The sequence below is a fragment of the Colletes latitarsis genome, chromosome 8 (assembly GCF_051014445.1).
Source record: "Colletes latitarsis isolate SP2378_abdomen chromosome 8, iyColLati1, whole genome shotgun sequence".
NCBI lineage: Eukaryota > Metazoa > Arthropoda > Insecta > Hymenoptera > Colletidae > Colletes > Colletes latitarsis.
In genome coordinates this window covers 26,963,520-26,991,082 of record NC_135141.1, presented here as the reverse complement: position 1 = coordinate 26,991,082, position 27,563 = coordinate 26,963,520, and the positions used below count along the sequence as shown (strand labels likewise).

Sequence of the window (27,563 nt, the reverse complement as noted above, 5' to 3'; positions counted from 1 at the left end):
CGAGCCGTCTCGAAAATTTCCAATTGCGCTTCTTTGCGGCCCCCGGGTGCCTCGTTAACCAATACAAAGTCGCGTCTCGAGCAGAGACGCCAGACGGAGGCCCGGGTGCACAGGGGACACCTCGTTCCACTTTCTCACACATACCAGATCACGCGTACATGAGCTCGGACGAGTTTCGGACAGTCGACAAAGGCAAACTGACACTTGCCCTCTTTTTCGATTCTCCGAAGCTGCGTTTTTTCGGACCGTTGCGTGAGAGTCGAGAGAGAAAGGCTCGCATTTGCCATCTCGCTCTTGAACAACTGAAATCCGACCTTACGTCAACGACGTACAATTTTTTTTTATTATTCTTACGTATCAGCGTACATATGTATGTACATTATTAATACAATTGAGTAAAAATAAATAACAGAATGACTTTAACTGCAGGCCCACTACAATTACTGAACCCTGCAAATCAGTCCTGGTTTCTATTTGCCTCTGATGGCCTCTGATGACCAGTGCTGACAAAAGTAGAGAACTGACAACTTTCGACACCATATAGCGACTCTTACTGACTGCTCCTGATTACTGCTTGCCTCTGCATGCCCTTGCTGGCCTCTGCTGACCACCGCTTATATTTCCGACAACGTATAACGATTACTACTGACTTCTGCCAGCCTCTGTTGGTCTTTGCTGATCTCTGCCAGCGTGTGTTTGTCTCTGCTGACCACTGCAGGTATTTCTGTCAATGTGTAACGATTAATACTTGCTACTGCATGCCCCTACAAGTCTCTGCTTGCCCTTGCAGGTTTCTGCTTGCCTTTGCATGCCTCTGCTGGCCTCTGCTGAACACTCCTGACCATCCCTGATGCTTCTGACATCGTATAACAATTACTACATGCTACTGTTCGCCCCTGCTGAGCTCTGCTTGCCACTGCATGCCTCTGCTCGTCTCTGCTGACCGCTGCTGACCACCTCTGATGCTTCTGACAACATATAACGCTTACTACATGCTACTATTCGCCCCTGGTGATCTCTGCTTGCCACTGCCGGACTCTACTGACCACCGCTTATATTTCTGGCTACGTACAACGATTATTACGACTCCTGCCACCCTCTGCTGACCTCTGCCAATATCTCCCGACGTCAGCTGACCATCGCTGACCATCGTTGACCACTGCTGACCGTTGCTGACAAATTGTGACACGATGTAATATAATATAATATGTTTATATGTATTAAAGTGTTGTATAATGTAAATCTATTGCAATAAAGGATATAATTTCAAAGAATTCTATGTGTTATCATCATTTTTACCCTTCTTTTCCTATCGAAATCATTCTCTTAGTTATAAGACACTCCGAATCTTTTAAAATTTCCTAAGTTCCCCGGAAAGATTTCAAATTTCCCGCGTTTTCAAATTACATAATATTACGTAACATTACGTAACATTACATAATTCTCGCCGAGAAATTCCGGCCGGCGAAATTTTAAAGAGCTATTACGTAATATTACGTAATGTTACGTAACGTTACGTAATATTACGTAATTTTTGCCGAAAAATTCTGGCTGGCGAAATTTTAAAGAGCTATTACGTAATATTACGTAATGTTACGTAATGTTACATAATATTACGTAATTTTCGCCGAAAGATTCCGGCCGGCAAAATTTTAAAGAGCTATTACGTAATATTACGTAATGTTACGTAATGTTACATAATATTACGTAATTTTCGCCGAAAGATTCCGGCCGGCGAAATTTTAAAGAGCTATTACGTAATATTACGTAATGTTACGTAATGTTACATAATATTACGTAATTTTCGCCGAAAGATTCCGGCCGGCAAAATTTTAAAGAGCTATTACGTAATGTTACGTAATGTTACGTAATGTTACGTAATATTACGTAATATTTGCCGAAAAATTCCGGCCGCGAAGAATTTTAAAGAGCTATTACGTAATGTTACGTAATGTTACGTAATATTACGTAATATCACGTAACTTTTTTGCCGAAAAATTCAGGCCGGAGTTTTAGACGCTGCCTGAAACTTCTTGGAAATTTCAGGGATTCCGAGAAGTTTCAGGGACGCCGGTAAGTTTCAGGGACCCGAGAATTTTCAGGATTTTTTTTAGAAATGACGTTATTTCACTTGGAGAGGGAAAGAGGGGTAAAAAATGATGAGAATACATAGAATTCTTTGAAATTATATCATTTATTGCCATAGATTTACATTATACAAAACTTTAATACATATAAACACATTATATTATATCACATTATGTCACAAGTTGTCAGCAGTGGTCAGCAGTGGTCAGCGTTGGTCAGCTGACGTCGGGAGATGTTGGCAGAGGCCAGCTTAGGTCGGAAGATGCTGTCAGAGGTCAGCAGAGGCTGGCAGTAGTCAGTAGTAATCGTTATACGTTGTCAGAAGTAACAGGAGTGGTCAGTAGCGGTCAGCAGAGTCCAGCGGAGGCAGGCAGAAGTCAGTAGTAATCGTTGTACTTTGTCAGAAGTAACAGGAGTGGTCAGAATAGGCCTGCAGAGGCTAACAGTAGCCAGTCGTAATCGTTATACGTTGTCAGAAGTAACAGGAATGGTCAGTAGCGGTCAGCAAAGACCATCGGAGGCAGGCAGAAGTCAGTAGTAATCGTTATACGCTGTCAGAAGTAACAGGAGTGGTCAGCATAGGCCTGCAGAGGCTGGGAGAGGCTAACAGTAGCCAGTAGTAATCGTTGTACGTTGTCAGAAGTAACAGGAGTGGTCAGTAGCGGTCAGCAGAGTCCATCGGAGGCAGGCAGAAGTCAGTAGTAATCATTATACGTTGTCAGAAGTAACAGAAGTGGTCAGTAACGGTCAGCAAAAATGAGCAGAAGCATGCAGAGATCAGCAGGGGCGAACAGTAGCATGTAGTAATTGTTATACGATGTCAGAAGCATCAGGGGTGGTCAGCAGTGGTCAGTAGAGGCCAGCAGAGACATGCAAAGGCAAGCAGAGACTTGTAGGGGCATGCAGTAGCAAGTATTAATCGTTACACATTGTCAGAAATACCTGCAGTGGTCAGCAGCATTCAGCAGAGACAAACACACGCTGGCATAGATCAGCAAAGACTAACAGAGGCTGGCAGAAGTCAGTAGTAATCGTTATACGTTGCCAGATATATCAGAAGTGGTCAGCAGAAGCAAGCAGTAGCAAGTAGTAATCTTCTTACGTTGTTAGAAATATTAGTAGTGGTAAGCAGTGGTCAGTAGAGGTCAGCAGAAGCAAATAGAGTCCAGCAGAGTCCACCAGAGGCCAGTAGAGGCTGGCAGCAGTCCTTTAGATTAAAAAAACAGAGTTTTTTATGGTCAGTTCTTTAGGAGGATCCAGGGAGAAACAAACGACTGGGAGTGTGGGGGAGCAATAAATCCCCGTCAAGACAGAGAGAAATCTCTATTATTCAAGTCAGACCCGAGGCTTTTTCGAGACCCGGAACACGGAATCTGCGAACGTTTCTTCGCGGTTAACGCCGCTGAAAATTTAGACGGCCTTTTTACTTATTTAATCCCCCGTCGGCGCGGAGGGTGGAAAATTAAAAGGCCAAACGAGCCTCGTATCGTCGACGAAACTTGGGAGGCTCGCGGAAACACCGTCTCCGACGAATTAAATTAATAGAATTGCTTCTCAGCGGCGGATCGATTAATCTTCTTAACGATGAGGCATGCCAATTTGCATCGTTAAAATTCCGCCGGGCGTCTTCGCGTAGGCAAATTGCTCGCGAGGAGCAAAGGCTACTCTCGATTCTCGTTTGTCGGCTGCTAATTCCCTGCTTTGGTGCACGAATGAAAGCGCGGGATCGTTTCTGCGGCGATTAATACCGAAGGTTTGATTTAAAGGGAACGTTTAAACCTTCGCTGGCGGTAATTTAACGCGAAACCTGCTATTGATCTTTCTAATGACACGTCGAGTAACCATTAATTTGATAAACGGCGTTAAACACTCGCGTTCAAACAAGCTACGGCGCTATATTTCGCCGCGCTGGTGTAATATTTTCGACGAGAAGAATTAGAAAATTATTTCCGCAGCCCGCCTGCAACGCGTCGAAGGTGCAATTCGACCGAAGTTGAACGTAAACTGACGTTTATGACGCGCAATGAACATAAACTGGCTCGGTAAGCGTTTCCGCGCAGCCTTTGAAGCGCCGGATGGCTTTCAGAAATTTCATTCTTGAAGTTTGCGTTACCCGCGGACCTCGTCGACTTTGGAAATTGTTCCGTGGACCGTTATTTGCGTCATTTTTGGCGGGAAATTGGAAATTGATCGCGTCACAGGCGACTTGCGGAACAAAAAGTTGCCGGACGCGCTCAGAAACGACGAATTTCAGGAATTTCGTTCTAGCGACAAACTATCCGTCGAATCGAAATAATTTCGTCTAATTGGAACGAGTGTCCAACGGTCGTAAAATTGTTTCGCGCGAACGGGAGGAAACGAAGGGGGCCAAAAAAAAAAAAAACAGAACCAGGAACGACGCAGTTTCGTTCGATTAAACGCGTCGCGATCGGCCTCGTTTCCGCGAGAAATTTCGATGAACGTACAGTTTCCGTGTCTGCCCTTTTTTACCTTCCCCCCCCCCCCCCCCAATCGTCGAGAACAACGCGAATTTTTTCAATCAAAGTTTAAACGACCTTCGAAGCATCGTTCCCTGCGAATTGTCAGACGATCGAGTAGAACATTTTTATTTCGTTACGAATGGCGACGACGTTCTGCCAAAGAAGGGACGAGGATTCGAAAGAATGGCGGACGGAGGGTCTGTTTTCCTCTGGCAAGCTCGACGACCACGTGTCCCTGGTCTCTTGTCACCGAAGCTCGCGAAGAAAGTTTTAATCCGCCGCGAAACAAGTTTTCCCGCGACGCCCGATCGTATCCAGCCGCGTATCGACGCCCCCCATAATCTCCTCCGGTGCGCGTCGGCGTCGATAGTCGATGAATAATTCGTGGATCTCCTACGCCGAGCACCAGACCGGATATCTCCGTGTCTGACGCTCTCGCATCTAAATTTCATCGCGTCTGCCGTATTGTCGGACAGAGGAATTAATTCTGGTCTCGATGAACCGCCTCCCTCCACGCGCCAGCCACCCCTTCACGCTCGAAACTATTTTACTCCAAATCCCATCCTAAACTTCTATTTTTAACCCGTTATCTGTGGGATATTATAGTTAACACGTTCACTGTCCCATCTCTCAGCGACAATGGTGATATAATTCATAAACAGTGAACATGTTGATATTTATTACGTTGCGATGAGTAGTGAAGAAGTAATCGTTTTGGGGTAGATTTAATATATTTTTGCCGAATCTCACCCATTGCACTAAGAGTTATCGTGTTTTTGAGATTGAAAATTTCGTAATTAGAATTTTATTAACGCTCACAAAGATTGAACGTGTTGATATTTATTGCGTTGCGATGAGTAGCGAAGAAGTAATCGTTTTGGGGTAGATTTAATATATTTTTGCCCAATCTCACCCATTGCACTAGGAGTTATCGTGTTTTTGAGATTGAAAATTTCGTAATTAGAATTTGATTAACCCTCACAAAGATTGAAAGTGTTGATATTTATTGCATTGCGATGAGTAGTGAAGAAGTAATCGTTTTGGGGTGGATTTAATAAAAAGCCTTTTGCCAAATCTCACCCATCGCATTGAGAGTTATCGTGTGTTTTTGAGATTGAAAATTTCGTAATTAGAATTTTATTAACCCTCATAAAGATTGAACGTATTGATATTTATTGCGTTGCGATAAGTAGTGAAGAAGTAATCGTTTTGGGGTGGATTTAATAAAAAGCCTTTTGCCGAATCTCACCCATCGCATTGAGAGTTATCGTCTGTTTTTAACAATAAAAATTTCATAATTAGAATTTTATTAACCCTCACAAAGATTGAACGTGTTGATATTTATTGAGTTGCGATGAGTAGCGAAGAAGTAATCGTTTTGGGGTGGATTTAATAAAAAACCTTTTACTGAATCTCACCCATCGCATTGAGAGTTATCGTGTGTTTTTGAGATTGAAAATTTCATAATTAGAATTTTATTAACCCTCACAAAGATTGAACGTGTTGATATTTATTGCATTGCAATGAGTAGTGAAGAAGTAATCGTTTTGGGGTGGATTTAATAAAAAGCCTTTTGCCAAATCTCACCCATCGCATTGAGAGTTATCGTCTGTTTTTAACAATAAAAATTTCATAATTAGAATTTTATTAACCCTCACAAAGATTGAACGTGTTGATATTTATTGCGTTGCGATGACTAGCGAAGAAGTAATCGTTAGGGGTGGATTTAATAAAAAGCCTTTTGCTGAATCTCACCCGTCGCATTGAGAGTTATCGTCTGTTTTTAACAATAAAAATTTCGTAATTAGAATTTTATTAACCCTCATAAAGATTGAAAGTGTTGATATTTATTGCGTTGCGATGAGTAGTGAAGAAGTAATCGTTTTGGGGTGGATTTAATAAAAAGCCTTTTGCCAAATCTCACCCATCGCATTGAGAGTTATCGTCTGTTTTTAACAATAAAAATTTCATAATTAGAATTTTATTAACCCTCACAAAGATTGAACGTGTTGATATTTATTGCGTTGCGATGACTAGCGAAGAAGTAATCGTTAGGGGTGGATTTAATAAAAAGCCTTTTGCTGAATCTCACCCGTCGCATTGAGAGTTATCGTCTGTTTTAAACAATAAAAATTTCATAATTAGAATTTTATTAACCCTCACAAAGATTGAACGTGTTGATATTTATTGCGTTGCAATGAGTAGTGAAGAAGTAATCGTTTTGGGGTGGATTTAATAAAAAGCCTTTTACTGAACCTCACCCATCGCATTGAGAGTTATCGTCTGTTTTTAACAATAAAAATTTCATAATTAGAATTTTATTAACCCTCACAAAGATTGAACGTGTTGATATTTATTGCGTTGCAATGAGTAGTGAAGAAGTAATCGTTTTGGGGTGGATTTAATAAAAAGCCTTTTGCCAAATCTCACCCATCGCATTGAGAGTTATCGTCTGTTTTTAACAATAAAAATTTCATAATTAGAATTTTAATAACCCTCATAAAGATTGAAAGTGTTGATATTTATTGCGTTGCGATGACTAGCAAAGAAGTAATCGTTAGGGGTGGATTTAATATATTTTTGCCGAATCTCACCCATTGCACTAAGAGTTATCGTGTTTTTGAGATCGAAAATTTGTAATTAGAATTTTAATAACCCTCCCAAAGATTGAACGTGTATTTCGTATATTTTAGACACGGAATATTTTTACTTTTAGGGAGGTTGGAGTATTAACGAGGATCGGGTTGCACGGGAGGCCTTGAGCTTATCGAATTAATTGCACGGTCGTACGGTATATCGTCTAGTGAAATTCTGCCGTGCACGTGGAAGTTGAAATATCTTCGACTAACAATAAGTGTGTATTAATAGCGAGCAGGAGCGTGGCTCAAATTGCTTTAGTTCCGGTACGTGGCTAGCTCTCGTAGAACGGTGTCGAGATAAAGTTCAGTAGTCAGAAATTGTACGTAGCAGCTGCTGCGTCTGACTATACGCGAGGCGTGTTCACTTAGGCTCGTTAGTAGCGTAAGGGAAGATAAGGTGGGCGCCGCGTGGCTGACCACTTACGGACGATTCTACTTGGAGGCTCCCCGAACAATATTTGTCTGCCTCTCAGCGTTATGGACCAGTTAATGTAGATTAAAATATTTAAAAAATGAATTCAATACCGGGACTACTTTCGTGCAACTTCAAATGAAACATCGAGATATATTTTTGTGTCTTCTACACACGAGTTAGAGATATTATAAAGAGGCGTGAGTAAGTCCAGTTACGTGGGGGTTGAAAAAGAAAGTAATGGCCGTCAAACGTCGGCAGATATTCCGTGGCGAAACGACCCAGAAATTGCACACCTCTTTGCGTAAAATTAACGTCGACGATCGTATCTTGGCTCGTGTACTTACCCACCGCGGACCGTAAACGATTTTTTGCCGCGATTAGGGGAAGACTGAGTGGATCCAATTAACCAGGGGTTTGGAAATTTACCACCCTGCGAAACGGAATCGTTCGTCTTGCTCCTCGCGTTTTCTGATTCTTGTTAAAACGGGATTCTAGGTTGCAAACTCGAGATCGAAGTTAAGGGCTCTTTGCGAGCATAATAGGATATCGAAGAAAAATTTGAACTACGAATCGGATCGCGGTAAAGTCAAAGGTCGAAGAGGTCCAACGTCGTGGTAACTTCGAAATATTGAAAATATCTGCACCATTGTTACCGTCTGGTGTTTCGTGAATTATCGACGAGCGTTTAAAGTATTAAAAATTCATTTGGTTTCGGGTGTAAGACTAACACAGTGGTGTTTTGATTTTCGACGACAGTCGGAGGTGTTTCAGGCAGCGGTTGCAGCAGCGGCAGCTGCAGCTGCAGGCGGCGGTGGCCAGCAACCAGCTCCAACACCGGCTGGCAACGAGACCAGCCCCGAAGGTACCGTCGAGGGCAGCACCTTGGTACCTGTCACTTCCGGTGCGACGACACCTGCGACCGCTACACAGGGTACCGACCTGAAAAGTCAGCCAAAACGCCTTCACGTCAGCAATATACCTTTCCGTTTCCGGGACCCTGATCTCAGGGCAATGTTTGGGGTGAGTTTCACTTTCCTCCCATTGGAGACGTTGAAGATTGTCTTTGAGTGGTGTTCGTTATGTGACATTCAGTTTTCTTTCGTCCGTAAAATGCGTTCTCACGATAGTAATACCATTAACCGCTTAACGTCCACTTAAAAATACTCAAAAGTATGATATCTAATCGTTAAATTTCTTCTCTGGAGTTTCATTCGCCCCTAGTTTTTACTTCGAGTATCAGTGGTACCCTCAAATACATAACACTCCGCTCTGACAATGTATACGATATCTGAAAATGTGGTATCCAGCGTTTGGATTTCTTCATAGTGTTTCGGGTTACAGCGTTAAGTGGTTAATCACGAGTTCATCCGATACTAAACGTTGATCAATAGCGAAATGATCATCGAATCTGGATACTATTCAGAGGCAATCTTTCCAGCTTCCCAGCATACTTCCTCTTTATCGCTTTGCACGGTTTAACTGGAATATTTCGATTATCCTCCTTCCGTCTGTTCTTCATTCTGCTTTACGAGCATCGAGCTATCACACGAGTAAAGCCACATTCCTACGATTATAACGCTGTTCAAATATTTGATCGATCGTGCATACACCCAGGTATTTTGGGCTTCGCAAAAATGATCGTGATGTTTAATAATGCCCTCTTACGCAATAAAGAATGATACAACAACGTCTATTAAATGTAACTATAGCAATTTTAAAACTTTGTTTACTCGATCTGTCTTTATTGGACAAACTTATATAATAAAGAATGATATAACAACGTCGTTCTTCGATACAAAATAGCAACTCGAAGTAATAACGCTATTAAATATTGTCGACGATAGTAATTTCACTATTATTATTCTTATTTTACTCTGAAATCAGAACGACGCGGGAACGTGGCTTAGCGTTTAATTGCTCGTTGGAAAGAAACGTTTAAATAAATTCGAAATCGGGGACCAATAAATGTATCTAAGAAAGTAAGAACGATATTTCGAGCAATAGATTGACGAGATACACTCTGTATATTAGTTCGAACGAGGATTTATTTGTAAATCGATCGCGATTATCCGGAAAATGTTCACGGAGCATTCTGGTGGTAACATGTTCTCGAGACAACGTTGCTTTTCTGTTTTTCAGCAATTCGGGCCAATCCTCGACGTGGAAATCATATTTAACGAAAGGGGAAGTAAGGTAAGCTCACGTCGCCCTTAGGCTGCGAGCCACCCCTGTCAACCCACCCCCGAAAATACCGTTAGATTTAAGCCACACTGTCAGGCCGAACGAAATCCTCGTCGCCGGGATAAATTTGCCTCGCGCAGCCCGAAATCAACCCTGGCTCCCTTATTCCCTCGCTGGAACGTTAATCCATCCCCGGTGTTCCAACCCCTTGGATCCTACGAATCTCGTGATTTCGCGCGAAACAGCAAACCGACGAAAATTTTCCTTCTTTCTTGTCACCTACGAACCAGTCATCGAAACAGAATTTAGCAAAACCTGGCGAAAGTATTGTTTCGAAATGAAACGAACTGGAATAAAATGGAGGAAACGACCTCGCTTCGTAACTTAGTTACGCCAAACAATAATTCCAATTTTTGTTTCAAAGATTTCTCAGTCGATCGAGGGACGGTCCCTTCTCGATCATAACTTTTCCAATTTTCCTGCCCCCTCATCCCCCTCCCACGACGTTCCTTCGTCGATCCACTCGCCATTTTTCCCTGGACGACGCCACTTATTGGAAAAGTTCGCGCGAAGACGTATTCCGAGACACGAGGACTTCGCGAGGCCATAATCATTTTTTCGAGAAGACGCAGCGCCTCCACGGTCGCAAAATATTCAAACTGCAAACTGTCGAGCAGCAATTTTCTGGAAAACCGAAAATCGCGACGAGGGGCGCTGCGTCTGCTCGTTCTGTGCGTTCTTTTGCAGCGCGGCGGCTACGATTCTCCGCGCCATTTTGCGCGAACAGTCGCGAAACGGTGCCATTGTCGAACAGTTGGATCTCTGACACGTTAAAAACACAGCAAAAAAATATTCTGTCAACGTTCGAATTCGTATTATTATTATTTTAATAGTCTTCTGAATATTTACAGTTCTGACATTTCGATCTGACGATGAAATTTGTAATTTTAAAACAAAGTCGAAGCAGTGTAGCACAGTTTGACGCGTTAAAAACACAGCAAAAATATTCTATCAACGTTCGAATTCGTATTATTATTATCTTAATAGTCTTCTGAATATTTATTTAGTTCTGACGATGAAGTTTATAATTTTAAAACAAAGTCGAAGCAAAGTAGCACAGTCTGACGCGTTAAAAACACAGCAAAAATATTCTATCAACGTTCGAATTCGTATTCTTATTATTTTAATAGTCTTCTGAATATTTATTTAGTTCTGACGATGAAGTTTGTAATTTTAAAGCAAAGTCGAAGCAAAGTAGCACAGTCTGACGCGTTAAAAACACAGCAAAAATATTCTATCAACGTTCGAATTCGTATTCTTATTATTTTAATAGTCTTCTGAATATTTATTTAGTTCTGACGATGAAGTTTGTAATTTTAAACCAAAGACGAAGCAGTGTAGTATATTCGGACGACTCTAGAGAATTTCTGGAATGAAATCAAATTACCAAAGGACATTTCAACCTCCAACCTCGTTTATAATTCTCGTTTCAAGATATGAAATGTTGGTCGAAGAGTATTTTTGGCACCTAGAAAAGGGCGACACAGAATGCGTAAGAAGGAGAGGCGCTTTGGGGATCCCAGATTCGAGCTGGGACCATTCTTTCGCGCGGGACAATGGCCGTCGCGTGATTCATAGGGATATTTCTTACACGTGGATCTTCCACGGGCTGTAGAATTCGATGAAAGGACGCAATCAGTACTCGAAATTCGATCTCGATCCTTCTCTCGTCGCAGACAATTACTTCCAATGGCCTTTCATATTTCTCCGCGATGGGCCTCGTCGATCCAGCGATGTATCAGCCGATCGCTGCGATTATTAACCCCGGGATTGGCCAGATTTCTCACTCCAGTTTCCACTTTTCTAAATACAGAAAATCATCAAGTTCCATATGGAAGTTGACAAAGTTATTTATTTATTTCCAAAGTCAGAGAAATTTTCATAGGGCCAAGACCAGCTCTGCTCCTCAAATAAAATTGAAATTATCAGCCGATCACTGCGATTATTAATCAGAGATTGGTCAGATTTCTCACTCTAGTTTCCACTTTTCTAAATACAGAAAATCATCAAGTTCCATATGGAAGTTGACAGAGTTATTTATTTATTTCCAAAGTCAGAGAAATTTTCATAGGCCCAAGACCAGCTCTGCTCCTCAAATAAAATTGAAATTATCAGCCGATCACTGCGATTATTAATCAGAGATTGGTCAGGTTTCTCACTCCAGTTTCCACTTTTCTAACTAAAAGAAACGATCAAGTTCCATATGGAAGTTGACAGAGTTATTTATTTATTTCCAAAGTCAGAGAAATTTTCATAGGCCCAAAACCAGCTCTGCTCTTCAAATAAAATTGAAATTATCAGCCGATCGCTGCGATTATTAATCCGAGATTGGCCAGATTTCTCACTCCAGTTTCCACTTTTCTAAATACAGAAAATCATCAAGTTCCATATGGAAGTTGACAGAGTTATTTATTTATTTCCAAAGTCAGAGAAATTTTCATAAGCCCAAGACCAGCTTTGCTCCTCAAATAAAATTGAAATTATCAGCCGATCGCTGCGATTATTAATCCGAGATTGGCCAGATTTCTCACTCCAGTTTCCACTTTTCTAAATACAGAAAATCATCAAGTTCCATATGGAAGTTGACAGAGTTATTTATTTATTTCCAAAGTCAGAGAAATTTTCATAGGCCCAAGACCAGCTCTGCTCCTCAAATAAAATTGAAATTATCAGCCGATCACTGCGATTATTAATCAGAGATTGGCCAGGTTTCTCACTCCAGTTTCCACTTTTCTAAATACAAAAAATGATCAAGTTCCACATAGAAGTTGACAGAGTTATTTATTTATTTCCAAACTCAGAGAAATTTTCATAACCCCGGGATTGGCCAGGTTTCTCACTCCAGTTTCCACTTTTCTAAATACAAAAAATGATCAAGTTCCACATAGAAGTTGACAGAGTTATTTATTTCCAAATTCAGAGAAGAATTCCCTAAAAATGTTCACAGTCCCAGGACCAGCTCTCCTCGAATAAAATTGAAATCAAACGAGCGTGCTCGTCAAAGCGGTTCCCAACGTTGGCGATCGATAGTGCATCGTTCCAATCTCGATTTCAATGGTGGTCTCGAGGAGGGGGTCGTCGTTTGCTCCTCGACGACGGGTACGAAGTTCGTCCAAGGTTCCCAGAGCTCTGGTTTCCGACCGGAATCGAACACGGGCGAACGTCTGACGGGAGAGTGCATCTCCAATCGTCGCTCCGTTTATGCAAACACGCGGGAAAGCCGAAGGATCCGCGGGAAGAAAGAAAGAAAAAAAGGAGATCCCGGCCGAGGGAGACGGAGTTTGTCGTGCAGGAGAGTTTGAAATGCAAATAGGTTTCAATATGGATGACAACGGGTCTGGATAAGATCCGCAGTAATACATCGTGCCGACAGCCGGCATCCGGTGAGCTTGCATATTCAGCGTCTTTGCGTCAAGCACACTCAAGTGCACTTCGTCAAGCTCCTGCGGTTCCAGTAACCCAATAGGCTGCTGACGACGTCACGCACGCTCGTCCATTGTCCACTCGATGACGATGATCGAGACACGCAGGCCTGGACAAGGCCAACTCTCACGATCCATCCACACTTTCGCTTGGAATTCAATTTTTTCACGTACTCTCGACCCTCTGGGTTTAATAAGTCTTTCAAACGATCACTGTCGATTCTTCTCCTGCTCCACTTTCGACGCACGTAATTTGAAATGTTCCAGTCAGCCTCGAGGTCGAAGTTAATTCACTTACCGGGGGATCCTTTTCGAACTTTTCCGACGGAGACCCGATTTGATTTAACTCGGGTTCGAATATTGCTTGGATATCCCAGGATACAGTCCCGATTCGATTTAACCGCGAAAAGTTCCCTCGATTCCTTGCCTCCAGACTTCGGGGGCCGAACATCGGACTCCGATATCGATCGTGGAACTCTGCCTCGAAACTCGGAGCTTAACGGAATTATAAAAACGTCGGGAAGGGATAGATTTTCATTTTTATTCGAAACTCGACCGTGCTCCGAAGTTCCAGGGTAGTTTTTTTTTACAACAGGTGCCTCGAGATTCTCGACGTTGTACGTAGGAGTCAAACAATCCCCAAAGGTCGTGAAAGGCTTTGGAGGAACGGATGGAAAAGGAATCGTGACTGAAATATGTATTCCCGAGCCAGTGTGTTTAACCGCGAAAGTCCAGCGTTTCCCAAAGGGTTAATTGGAGTTTCGTCTCTCTTTTTTCCTCCGTCCCGGGAAGCGAGACCCCGGAAACTTTCCAGTATGAAATGGCGCGCGGTAGAAGCTCTCTCGAGAGAGAGGAAAACGGCGACTTTGCAACAGGGAAAGGCGACGGGGTTTCGAATAAAAGGTACGACCGCGGCGATTCGAGCGGAGCATCGTAATTGCATCAGAAATCCATTATTTCAGCCGACTCGTCGCGAGTAATGATTTTCTGAAACGCCGTCCGCGTCGAGCTTCCAACACCGACGACGGAGAAGTTTCGAAGCCGCTTTCTCCGTCGAGCTCGTCCCTGGGAAACGTTACTTCGTAATCAGAAGCAGTTTTCAAGCTTCGAAACGCGTCAACGGGTGTGAAATTCTCGTCACGGAGGTCACAGTTTTCGAGCAGTAGCCTCGAATTGGCGATTAGTGCCTCTTTAACGAGGACATCGATCTTGTCGCGAGACGCGTTAACGGAAGACTTAACCCCACTGCGTAATCTCGTTAACGCTATTCCGCGTACAGTTGACCGGGAAAACAACTAAATAGTTCAAATAGAAATTGAGAAAAATTCAATGTTCACGGTTCGAAGGGTCGCTCGATACGTTTCTTCCATCGAACGTAATCAAACTCTATTACGTTTTCCTCGTTTCGTCGATTCATATCCTGGCGAATCGAGGGACGAAGCAAATCAGACAACGATTTCCCGTCGAGAATCAAATAAAAAACGTCAACCGGCTGTTAGGGTTCGTCCCTGGAGCAATAATGGCAACAGAGGCGGTACGTTTCGGTTCGTCCAGGGCAGTTCTGACAGGAAGTCCGGCCGGAGTCGCGTCCGTCGAGCCAGCCAATCCCCAAATGGAATACACAGCTTTGCCCCGGTTACAACCCTGGAAGTGGATTAATTAAACGCCGTTGACGACGGTTGTCGTCGCGAGTCCTCCGAATGCACGGGATCCCCCTTTTTCGTCTCCCGGGCGACGATCGACTTCGATTAGTCGCGGCGAGTTACGCTCGCTGAATCCCGGTGTGTGCAGCCCACCTGAGATAAGGCATCACGCTCCAGTTAATCCGTGAAATCTCCCAGGGAGACCGTTCTGCACACGTTCAGACCCTGAAATTACTCCCTGTCGCCATCTTGGACGATCGTTAGAGCCGTTTTCTGCTCGTAGGAACCGTTCGAACATGTTTACGTGGCAAACTGAACACTGTCCAGGTGGACGTTTAGGGGTTGCATCGTCAGAGACGTTCGTCTGCTATTTTTTTTAGCAGAGATAACAGTTGTGGTGGACGGAATAATTTTAAATCATCTTGGTACTTGTTCTTGTTGAATCTCATGGGAATAAACGTTGATTAGTTGGAGTATCGAGAGTTGTGAGCTTTCGAGGCTCTCGTCGTCCCTCAAAGCTTGTCACTAGTCGTTGTCGATCAGAGCTTCGTGTGTTCTATCGTCGCTGAAAGCTGCCGCTGAGGAGGAGGATTTGAAACCTCTCAATATCGCTGAAGACTTTCATTCATCGCGACGATCCCGTTGATTCTTCGCCAATTAGTTGGAAGTTCAAGGCTCGTGCCATTGGCCCCGATTCTTACAGCGAACATAATGCTTGATAATTCCTGTTCGATAAAACAGTGATAATCGAAGTGTCGATGAGTGCATTAGGATGATTGCTCCTCGATGTTGCCGATTAGTTCGAGCATTAGGCTCTCGTCGCTCGAAGCTGTCAAAGCTGGCCTAAAATGCTGTCGTCTAGTTAAGATCGAAGTTCTCTCGGTCCAGTAAGCCTCGACCCTATCGATACTTAACGTCAGGGATCAGGGGAGCTCTTGAAAATATTAGAAAAGTTAATAACGAGCGTCATAGGCATTTTTAAGATAGTGTTTCCGCACTGGCCACGAACGGAGCTTACGATTCTGGCGATTTAAGTTTAATTAAAAGCACGGTGTTTGAATTTCTGAACGTTCGCGAGCAACGCTATACAAAGGCGAGCAGGATTCTCGGAAAACCTATTTCTGTGCAGAATCAGATACAGGATTTGCAAGAAACAAAGGCTCCGGGCGGCGATAACGATAGAAATCTCCTGACGTCGAGAGATGCGATCTGAGTCTTTGTTCTTTAAACTAGCCTCGATTTTTAGCACACGCCCTTCGTAAGGGATCTTTAACACTAAACCTACCGGCACTTCGTGTATACCCATTCCTAGCAAGACTGGTCAAATGACTTTCTCTCTTTTACGAGGCAACGTACTTCTAATTTTTTCATTATATTAGAAAGTTATGTTTCTATGTTTATAAGTTGATGCTCTAAGATAGTGGAAACTGAAGATTCTCTCCTTTCGTCTTTCCTTTACATATATTTCCTATTTAAAAAAATATATCGGTTGACCAGTCGTGAATGACCAGAAAACAAACAATAAGAATAGATGTGAATATTGTAAAATTCATTGTGCGTATAGTACAAGGAAAGTCGTCAAGTTAAATGGCGCTAAAATAATATTCTGTGTTAGAAATTTTAAATGAAATTTTAGAAATGGTTATTTGACCAGTCACGGGAGGTTTAGTGTTAAACGCCGGGCAACGGGGGTGAACCTTTTGCGGAAAAGTCCGATAAATCGCGCGAAAACGGCCTCCGTTGCGCGTATAATTCCAAACGCTAGTCGACATTCATCACGCGTCAGAGATCCAGCGGCGACAATGGCGCGCCCTCGTCCCCGGCCGTTTGCATTGCAAATACATTTCGCGGCATTTCCACGGGAAAGAAATACGCGAGATATCGCAGCCGTCGCTTTTTAGCATTTAAGCGACCGGGGATCCACGTGGTCGCGGAAAAACGCACGCGATCGCCACGGAAAAACTGCTCGAGAGACGCTCAGGCTATAGTCTCGGTTTTCGTTTATCGTAATTAATTCTATTTTCAACGTTTCGACCAGCTGTCGAGGTTGTTCTCGACGGGCTTGCTATTTCTGGACGCGATCATTACAATAATTAATTCCTAAACGCGTCCCTCGAGCAGTGGGGATCGTCAGAGACGCGGGAAATTTAAATAGAATCGACCTATCTCGTTTAATAGCGAACTGTCTATTTCTTCTCCGAGTTCGTCTGTTATTCCTAATACGAAACTTTCGACTAGACGAGATAATTTTGGCCGTCTCTGGCCGAATCCCCCGATTCCCACGCGTCTGTCCGTGGCTCTCGCGAGGAACTTCCTGCGCGAGAGCCACGCTCTAATATTAAGGTGAGCGAGAGAGTGATGATCGCGCGAGTCTGTGAGAGAGACATTTTCTCGAAAGCTTCGTCAATGTAAATGGAATGTGGCATCCCTAATGAAGTGCAGCATTTTGGAGAAGAGATATACTTTGAGACCAGCGCGGAGGAGGGCGGCGATCGCGTTGCCAGTTAATTCACATTTTGCGATCGGGAATTCGTGAGAATTTTAACGAAACCAGACGAGGAAATCGAAGGCAACCGTTCGCCGCGCTTCTCTGGCGCTGAGTATGTGCCAGTGACACGTACATACATACCATAATATAACCAATGGTGTTAGTTCTCGTAGTTGTTAGACGAGCTATTGCATTTTTACTAGCTAGCATTCCGCATTTTATCATTATTTAGCTCCCATTGGTTATAAGGCAGCTCGGTGCACCTTGCGTAACTGTGTTCGCGGCTGCTTTCGACGAACTGTGTACGAAGTAACTAAAAAAAAGAAACATTAATCCCTGATCCACCTCCTACCCCATCCACGTTGTCGGGATCCATGTTGCAACGTTCGCGGATCGCGATAGAGATTTATTTATTTATTTATTTTTTTTTTTCTCTCGATAACGTCTTCTCGTTCTCGTTCGCGGATCAGTTTCGAACGATGGACGCAGCAGCGGACACACGGTGCGCCCGGTGAACCCGGCTGCCGCCACTTCCGGTCGCGGAGGAGACCCTCGGGAGATGCTGCCCATTTGATTTGATGAAACTTTGTCACACCTCGTTTCATCCGACGCTATATTACATCTAACCAACCTCCACGTTCCTTTATTTTTCTATCTCTCTCTCTCTCTCTTTCTCTCTCTCACTCTCTCTCTCTCTTTAACGAGTTTCCCCAAGGCGTTTCAAGGCCAGCACACATACGAATCAGCAGCAGCTAAAACAGAAACGAGATTACCACTGACTAACCAACTAGCGCGACTTTGCCTGTCCAACGAGTCGATCTTTCCGAGCTCAGACCTCTGCGTTCGAACTTCTCCAGAGACCCGTTCGTTCGGTCTCTCGCTCTCTCCAACCACACAGTATTATGGTTCACACACCGCGCCGAGTCTTTACTAATCCACCTGCAACGTATCGGGCCCGTAGCACATGAAATGTCCCGAATCGGAAGCTCCTCCGAACCTTTCACACGGATTAAACAAATCTTTTACAGAAACGTATCGATTTCTCTTCACTTTGCTGGTCTTCTAAAGCCTTCTGAATATTTCTTTTCGCGCAAGTAGTATAGCTAGTAAATTTACGCGTATCGCTAAAGAAATTTCATAAATCTTTCTAGCAAGAATAAGATAATTTTCCAGTGGACATTTCGTACGTTGCGACCCGATGCAAATAGCATGATACCGTACATATTTATATTACCATTGCATCCTCCGAAGTTTCTTAAATATATATATGTATATATAACGAATATACGTATATGTATATTGACACAGACACACAGACACTTCACACCCATACATACATAGACACGTGTACATGTACGTACGTATCTCTATCTGATTGTTATATCATTATTATATATGTAAATAGTAGTCGCACGCTTTTGTCTAGGCGAGTCGAAGGTATTAATGAAAGGCCCATGCTTCTACCTCTTTTATTATTCACGTATGTGTATTAGGATAGAGAAATGCTGCTTTCGATCTCACAAACCGTTTTGTCCGGCGTTTTTTACAGTCTCACGCGCCGTTTTTTGGCTCTTCTCGTTGCAACAACATTATTCTCTCACATATTCTCTCTGTCGAAACGTCCACCCCACCCTTCGACATCCTCGTCCAACCCCTTTGTCAACCCATCCCCCATCCCCCCGCAGGGTGCAGAAAATACATCCATCGGGCACGTCCGACTAATGCTAATTTTAGATTCGTTCGTGAGTTTGTTTCGTCCTTTTTTTTACCGAACGAATTCGGAATAAAGTCCGAATCGGTGGATTCCAGGAAAGGATCTCGCAGCATATCGTTCGTAGTATATTTTCTTGCACCCTGTGTGCAAGCGTGGACGCACGGTCTGATCTTGGGAAAGCCTGACCTCGGTTCCATTTCCCGGGGTGTTTAAAATTCGAAGGAAATCTCCACGGGGGTTAAGAGTCTCGCTCTGGGCCACAACGTCGAATTTTCCAGCGGGAGAGGAGGATCCCGCGAAACAGACTCGCTCGAGCTTCTTATCCGCGACGTTCACGGAGATCGAACGTGTCCCCGGGTCCGGGAAGCCTTGAAACTCCTTGGATCCCCTGTCGTCGAACTCGTTGATGATCCATTGCGAACGAGAGAGAGATCGTACGAAAGAAAAGATGGATGGAAACGGAGAGAAGGATATCTCTCGTGCCACTTCCATTGCAGAACACAGACGCACACACTCCTTGTCTCTTGACTCACCCCCTATCTCTCTCTCTCTCTCTCTCTGTATACGTGTGTGTGTGCGTGTGTGTATATATATATATTATGTTTATATATACATATGCATATAATCTTGAAACTCGTATTGTTTTGTGCGCTTTTATATCGCTGTTTGCCAGCTTCGGTCACAAACTTCAAGTATTCTTCGAGCTCCGTCGTTTCCCTCCAATTTTCATCCCCCTCCTCCCAACGACCCGTTTAATGCTACACGTACACGCACAGAACATTAATTTATTCACGAGGACACACGACCGTGTAAACCGTTCGTTACGAGGGTGGTGTAAATCTTAACAAGGAAAAGTTGCAAATATAGCCGCATACGTTACTGGCTTAACGTCGAGTAAGGGGGTACATTTTCTTGTCGATTTTAAAGAACAGTTCCCGTGGATTAGAAATACGAAAAAATTCTGGTTACAGGCAAGTTCCAAATTTCTGAAATTCGCGTAAAGCAGAAAATCGCTGCAATCGTACGAAGAAATTGCACCGTGAACGGGATAAAAGTTCCGTATTGTCGTGTCGAGTTTAGTCGTTGAACGGAACAAGAGAATGACGAAAGTGGACGCAAGTCAGCGAGCACACGATCTTATCGCGTCCCTAGAATAATAGTGTTATATTCGTAGACCCGTAATATCGTAACTACGTAATTGGGCTTACATTGTGCTACGTACCACCTGTGCGACGCGATTATTTCGAAAACCTTGATCTCCGGGGACGACAATGGAAAATAAACATGCACGTTTCCGAGTTAACGCGACTGTCACGGGAGGGGAACTAAACATCGCGATTAAATTAAGAATCTAAAGTCCACAGTTTGATAAATGGACTTGCACCACTGTCGTAACAAACGTGTATTAATAATTCGGAAAGTTTAAATTCGAGTCGACGATTTACTTCGCGAAATATCGAAGAAAGTGAGTAACAGCGATGAGAAAGACGAATTTTTTATGGAATCCCCGAGAGAGCCTTTTCCCCGAGAAATCGTGGCGATTTCTCTCCGCCAGCCCGCTCCTATCGACAATCACGCATTTATCCACACAACGTATGGTCGATTGATCGTTTGTCTTGGTTGTTCGTTGGATAGCTGTCTCATCTGGAACACGGCACACGCTCACACTCGGTCGAAGTAGTGTTTAACACCTTTTCTTTCCTATACTCTGTCTTGCCCACGTCTTGCACCTAGCTGTTAAGTAATTGGTCGATCATTGTTACACACGCGAGACGTTGATCACTTGTGTCGCTTTCCGTACGTGTTCGTATCCCGTTGGAACCCCGTAAAATCGTAACCGACTTATTTATTTTACGTTTCTTTTTCTACGATTACACACGGCGGCACGCTAACGGCGACAACCGAGCCCGTAATACGGTTAATAAAGTCGGTGGTTCTCGGAAACTTGGCAGTCGACGATTAAGACGTGGCACGGTTGCGTGAAAATAAGGTATTTCCGAGCCTTAATGCTCGGTCTCCAGACATTACGACCGCGAGAAATCTTCACCTCGGTTGTTACGTCGACGGATTTCGCGGTTGCGGAGAGAATTGGAGAGCTGTTGCGTCGCGTCGAGGACTCGAGAAATCGTTAAGGAAGTCGTTAACGATGGCCAACGACCCGCATAGCAAAAACAAAGCGCGATACAGGAAACGTTGCGGCACCAGACGACGGAACACGGACAGAAATCGTTCCGTTCTCGCGAGTTCGATTCTTCCTCCCGATTCCGATCGAGTTACGCCACAAGTTTCGAATCTAATACGACGCCTAAACCCTGTTCCCGCAGTTTCTAATCCGATCGAATCGGTGTCACGCTTCGAATTACAGGACTCGTTTGTTCCTACTCGATCCAATTAAGCACCCGTCAACGAACTTCGCGAGTCTCCTCAGCATCCAGACGTTTCGCGGTCTCCGATTCGATCGAGTCGTAGGTGGAAATTTGGCATTATTTGGTTCAATATATTCAACGTCGCAGGGTTTCCACGCCCGACTCAGCATCCACTTACTCGTTTCCGCTCGTATCCGAGCCGCTGTCACTGTAATGTCCCGGTAATGAGACCTATTCCGAAGCTTGTTCTTGCCTTTCGTTCGAACCCGAAATATCAAAATCCAACGAGGCGGTTTCGTGGCCACATTAATCAAAGTCCCGTGCTCTGTTTTCAATGTCTGGACATCGAAGGAGTCGCGAAACAGGTGACCAATGCTCGACCGTGCGTTTTCTTCGCGTCAAGCCGCGGCTATTAATCACGGTCCACGGGCCAATTAGTCATCTCGCGATCGTATCTATTTCTCGCGACGTCTTACTTACACCGTGTCGTATCCGTTCCGACAGATCTCGCGTCGGTAATTGGCTGCGTTCGAGTCCTGTTTCTCGGAAACTCTTCCACGGATCTTCCTTTGGAGACTTCGAAAATATTTGAATCGCACGAGTTTTACATTTACTCGTTGTGTAATGCCGCCAGTGGCGTGAGGTAGGTGTTAGGAGCCCGGTAGATTCGAAAATTAATTAGGTTTTTCGCGGATGAACGCTGTCCCCTGCATCAGTGGGAGGATTAATGGCTGGAACGACCGTGTTCCAATCTCCGACATTTCTAAATCACTGGAACGACGTGTATGAGAAATCCCTTCGCGTTTCTCGTAATTATGTTCAGGTGTTGACGCGTTTAACCGCGCGTGCACGTCGCGGAAACTCGGTACCGCGCGATAATTAACTCCTAAGCGGCGCATAAAATATCATTATTCTCGAATCTACGGCAGAGCAGCCTTGACGTCCGCGATTTCGTCGCGAGACAAGGGAAAGTGCACGAGAACAGTTTTCGCGTCGAATCGATATGTTTTTCATCGGTGGTTCCTCGCAAACGGAACAAAATTAAAATATTTTTTAAAATTCCGGTTAATAGATCTGTAATTCCCCGTCGATAGGTAAAACAGAGACCAGTAACTTCGCAGACGAGGTATAAACCCATTCACTATTGTAGGAATTATGGCCGTTTGAATATTGGACCACTTTTATGGGGTTTTTCTCATATTATGGTATCAAGGGACAACTTTTTCGATATTGTTAGAATTTCTACATATTCTTCACTAAAATACGCGTTGATTGCCTGTGGAAACTTTAAAATCGTCCAACCCGTTCATGAGTTATGATTTTTTATATATAAGAATGAAATTTCAGGGAAACAGGTCAACGTATGGTCAGACATTGTATTTTCGTTAAAGAATTTTTTTCTCAAAAGTGGGTAGGATTTCGGGGGTATATCTATTCACCGAAAATGATTGTAATGGACCCACGCAACTAAAGATAATTTTTTTGGAACGATTTGAAATTTTTTAATTTTGTCGAAAAATTTCACACCTTCTCGAATTTTTTCCTCGAAAGTGAGTAGGATTTCAGGGGTATGTGTATTCACCAAAAATGATTGTAATTGACACCCCTAGCTAAAACTAATTTTTTTAGAACGATTTAAAATTTTTTTTTTCGCTGAAAAATTTAGGCACTACCCCCTGTCGATTTTTTTTAAAAATTCATTTTTCATGTTTAGTAATTTTGTTTGACGCTCTACAGAAAAGTTGTCTAATACTTTTTTGTAGGTACCCATGGGCTCTACTTCAGAAAAAAGTTTCATTGAAATATATTCACTATTGTAGAAGTTATGGCAGTTTGAAAATTGGACCATTTTTATGGGGTTTTTCTCGTTTTGCGGGGTCAAGAATCAACTTTTCGGATATTTTTATAATTTCTACATATTCTACACTAAAATACGCGTAGTTTGCTTTTTCAAACATTAAAATCGTCCAATCCGTTCAGAAGTTATGATGTTTTAAAGATTCGCATCAAATTTCGGAGTAGCATTTCCAGCCTCATATTAGGTTCTCGGTAAGGAATTTTTTTCTCGAAAGTGGTTAGGATTTCGGGGGTATGTCTATTGACCAAAAATGATTGTAATCGACCCCCGCAGCTAAACATAATTTTTTTGGAGCAATTTGGAATATTTTTTTTCACCGAAAAATTTCAGCACCTACCCCCTGTCGATTTTTCATAAAAATTCCTTTTTCATGTTTAGTAATTTTGTTTGACGCCCTACAGAAAAGTTGTCTAATACTTTTTTGTAGGTACCCATGGGCTCTACTTCAGAAACAAATTTCATTAAAATATATTCACTATTGTAGGAGTTATGGCTGTTTGAAAATTGGACCAAAATTGAACGATTCGAGAGAGAGTTTGTTTTGTCGAATTTCTGGTTCGATCAACGTCCGTTTCGAAAGATTCGTAAGACCACGGATTAATTTCCTGAAAGAAGAGGAAGACGTTGGCGTGGCCTGCACGCCAACCTCAATTTTCCAAAGTCCGATAAGGCTTTAAAGAGGTTTTCGTTCGAGATCGCGATCTCTCGTCGCGTGAACCTCGCCTGCAAACGCTCTTCCGGACTATCGTCGAAGAAAATTACCGTGGAAAGTGGGCGTAAACGTTTGGACAGTGTATTTTAGTCGAGCGTTCAGATTGTCTGACGAGTATGCCCTTCGATTCTGCTCGCGATAACAACTGGACGTTTGCAAATGTGCATGGAATCTACAGATACAAAATTCACTTCGTTCTTAATTATTAAAAATGAAAGTTTCCGTGTGTCAAAATTCATTTCGTTTCGTTATTTGAGTATTCCGATTTATTGCTGTAGACGTTCCGTGCTGGTGTTATTTGCCACGGGGCCGTGGAAAATCGGGAAATTCCAAAGTCCGCGTAAAGCTGGCGCTAGACAATTCGATGCACGTACTCGATATGGAGATCGATTCGGTGCCTATTCGATTCCCCTTACGTTTTTCCATCCGCTATATCGTCGGAGCAGCTTATCGACATTATGGTGATTTCCCAAGCGAGTCGTCGCTGGGTAGGATTCGTCTCGCGAAAACTCGTTGAAAAGTACCGGGGGATCCTTTCCCAGCCGAGTGAAAATATTCGTGTTCGTGGCAACGGGTTTTACAAACATATTTTTGTTATTTTATACGTTCTCGTTTTGCCCACGTGTTTTTATTAGTTGATAGGAGAGGCGGTATAATGGAATCGAATAAACAACAACGAATGGATGGGGAGTATTTTTCTTGGTGTTTCGAAATTCCCCATTCGTGCTCTGATTTTCTTGCGATGGAAGTTCCGTAACTGTTGTTATTAATTAATATTCGTTAATGTTCTCTGAGGAGCGAGGCAGTCGATGGTCGATAGATTTAGCGTTTAGGGGCTCTTTCACAGATTCTCCTGTAATTAGAAAATCTAATCCCCTCCCTTCCCACCCGTGCCAAGAAAAATCCCCCAGTTTCCACCCTGAAAATTGGATCTCGAGTTTCTCAAAGTCGCTCACGGTTGGTGGCTGCCAAAGTCAAAAGAGAACACACAATATGCTTGGAAAATCGGGCAAAGTGAGTTATCGCAAAGGTTTCCGCGACAACCCCCCCCCCCCCCCCCTCCTGGCTTCTGTGTCCTCCAATTAGGCCGTCCCTCCCGAGATTAATTAACGAAACGCAGAGAAATCGTAGCTCGATTATTCCAAGGCAATTCTCGACGGAGCAATTCAATTTCCGCCATCGATTCGATTATGGCCCCCCAGCGAAACGAGTTACGATGTTCCTTGAGGGGAACACCCGTGCATTACGTCAGGGCCAACCCCCCTCTGGCAACTTTGCGTTCTCCTCTTTCGTTCTTCGAGGATGCCGTATTTGATTTGGCTTTAATATGATTTCTCTCAGCCCCCGATACGTAACCGCCCCTGGCAGCAACGGGGTGCTAAAAGGGCGCGAAACTCTGATTAATTTCTTCGAGAAAGAAACACGGGGCTCGAGTGGAGTTTTTAGACTCGACTTGAGACTCGTTTAGGACTTTATTCGAGTGTTGCGAGTAGTTCGAGGGCCACTATTCCCCAAAGTGCGAACGTCATGCATCCTCTGTCGATCAGAGTCGAAAATCTGAGAATCGAAGGGTAGGAATTTCGTGGCTTCGACTATCCAGCTTCTCCAGAGCACCGTATCCGCGAAGCAAAATGAACAGATCTCACACACGCACACATACACGCGCGCATCACACGCACCGAATTAAAATCCCGAACCGACACTTCCTCCTTACCTCCCACTGTACTAACCCCCACCCAGTTCTCATATTTTTTTATTTCTTTTTCTCGTACACGCACCTATCGGTACAAGCAAGAGTCTTTAATGATATGACGATGACCATGATGACATGACACGATATGATATGATATGATAATGAGATGATTAATGTGACCATGACCATGATTTCTTACCATGATTTTATATTTACTTATTTGTTGCACGTTGTTTGGTGCGTCTCCGTAAGCAGTATGACGCGCTCGCAGACCCACTGGGCAGAACCGACATTTCGGCTGGAATATTCTAATCGTGCATCTAATCGCGAATTTTATTTATCGCCAACGTTCCGTGGCCCTTCGACGCGACTTCCTTCGCTCCGATCGAACCGCGGTACCAAAATGGCGTCCCGTCTGTTAAAAAGTTTCTGTACAATTACGATCGTATTAACTCGTTTTCTGTTTCAAGGGAAAGTCACCAACGATCGGCCTCCGCTTGCTAGCAAGATTAACGATCCCATCGCACAGACTTTAGTGTTTTAATGGGCAGAAAACTGAAAATTTCCCTTTGAAACTATTTTAACGCGAAACTAGTCGAGAGAACTTTTTAAATCATATTTTTCTGAAGTAACGCACAGGTTTTAGAATCTGGGACAATGAGTTGTTGCTCCCCCAAGGAAGATACAACTAATTTCTATAGGAAAAAGTTGGATCCCCCTGTGGGTTATTATCTTCTGATGATATCGTTTTTCCTTTCGTTGCAACGGTGCAATATCCATTGTTTACTTAACTGGAACGACGCACTTCCACATAAAAGTAGTAAGGTACTTTGCAAGATATTTCATATTCTACGGTAGAAAATTACTCTGCTCCAGCAGGTACACCGTAAAACTACCCTCGTAAAGTATTGCATTTTAAACGAACATGCCAGAATGCATATAAAAAAATTCGTAGATTTATTTAAGCAAAAAGAGTCTCGTTCTCCCAGTTTCTGGAATCGTCCTGCACACTCGGAAAAATATAATCTAAAAATGCTACTGGAAGCTGGCGTAAAGCTTTTCCGCGATTTTGTCTATTCAAATATTTCCGGTAGACACAAAGAGCTTCCCTTCGCTGGGGAACACGCTGTGCAGCAATTTTTGCTTATCGTTTTTTCAAATCGTATTCAAACAGAGAACTGCAGTTTTTTCTAGATGCCTAAAATTACCTTTACACTCCGCTCGATCCGTATAAAAGTGTTCAGAGCGTTGGCTCGCGGGAAGACTTTCCCCCTTGAACCAAGGGAACGAGTATCGATCTGTTTCGATACGTTCTATCGAACAATCGCGGCGGGATCGCCTCGAGGAAAGAAGCACCCGCGGGACTTTCGTCGTCGTCGGTCGCGTCTCGAGAGAATCTCGAGAATTAATTAGCGCGGCCTTCTCGCAGACGGCCATTGTGCGTCCGAGAAATAAACGAAAGAATAGGTTCCAAGGGTGAATGGAGCAAGGGTGGAGCGACGGGGGCGAGAAGGAGGCGGTAAGGGTGGAAACGCGAACAAAGAAACGCGGACTCGCGGGAATCCGACGCGCTCGCGATCCGTTCGTTCGCGAGATCTTGAATGAAAGGACGTAGACGTCGATCCGAATTCGATCCGAGGACACTCGGGAAGGTTTCCCGCGCGAAACGCGCGCCGAGCACCCCCGCGAAATGGCGGTCGTTTCGACGAGGGGAACGCCCCGAACGTCGGTGTTTACGGTGTTACGTTTCGCCTTTGTTTCTTGGATACTCGGAGGAGAAAGTTAACGCAAGGAGCACGAAATG

At 43.6% G+C, this 27,563-nt stretch overlaps 1 protein-coding gene across 1 annotated transcript in view; it reads left to right on the top strand.

The window, feature by feature from the left end:
* Positions 1-27,563, top strand: part of LOC143344543 (uncharacterized) — a 331,445-nt gene that overhangs the window by 235,652 nt on the left and 68,230 nt on the right. The window contains 2 exon segments of the mRNA XM_076770680.1: positions 8,379-8,642; positions 9,762-9,815. Of these exon segments, the coding sequence (XP_076626795.1) occupies positions 8,379-8,642; positions 9,762-9,815 (318 nt within the window).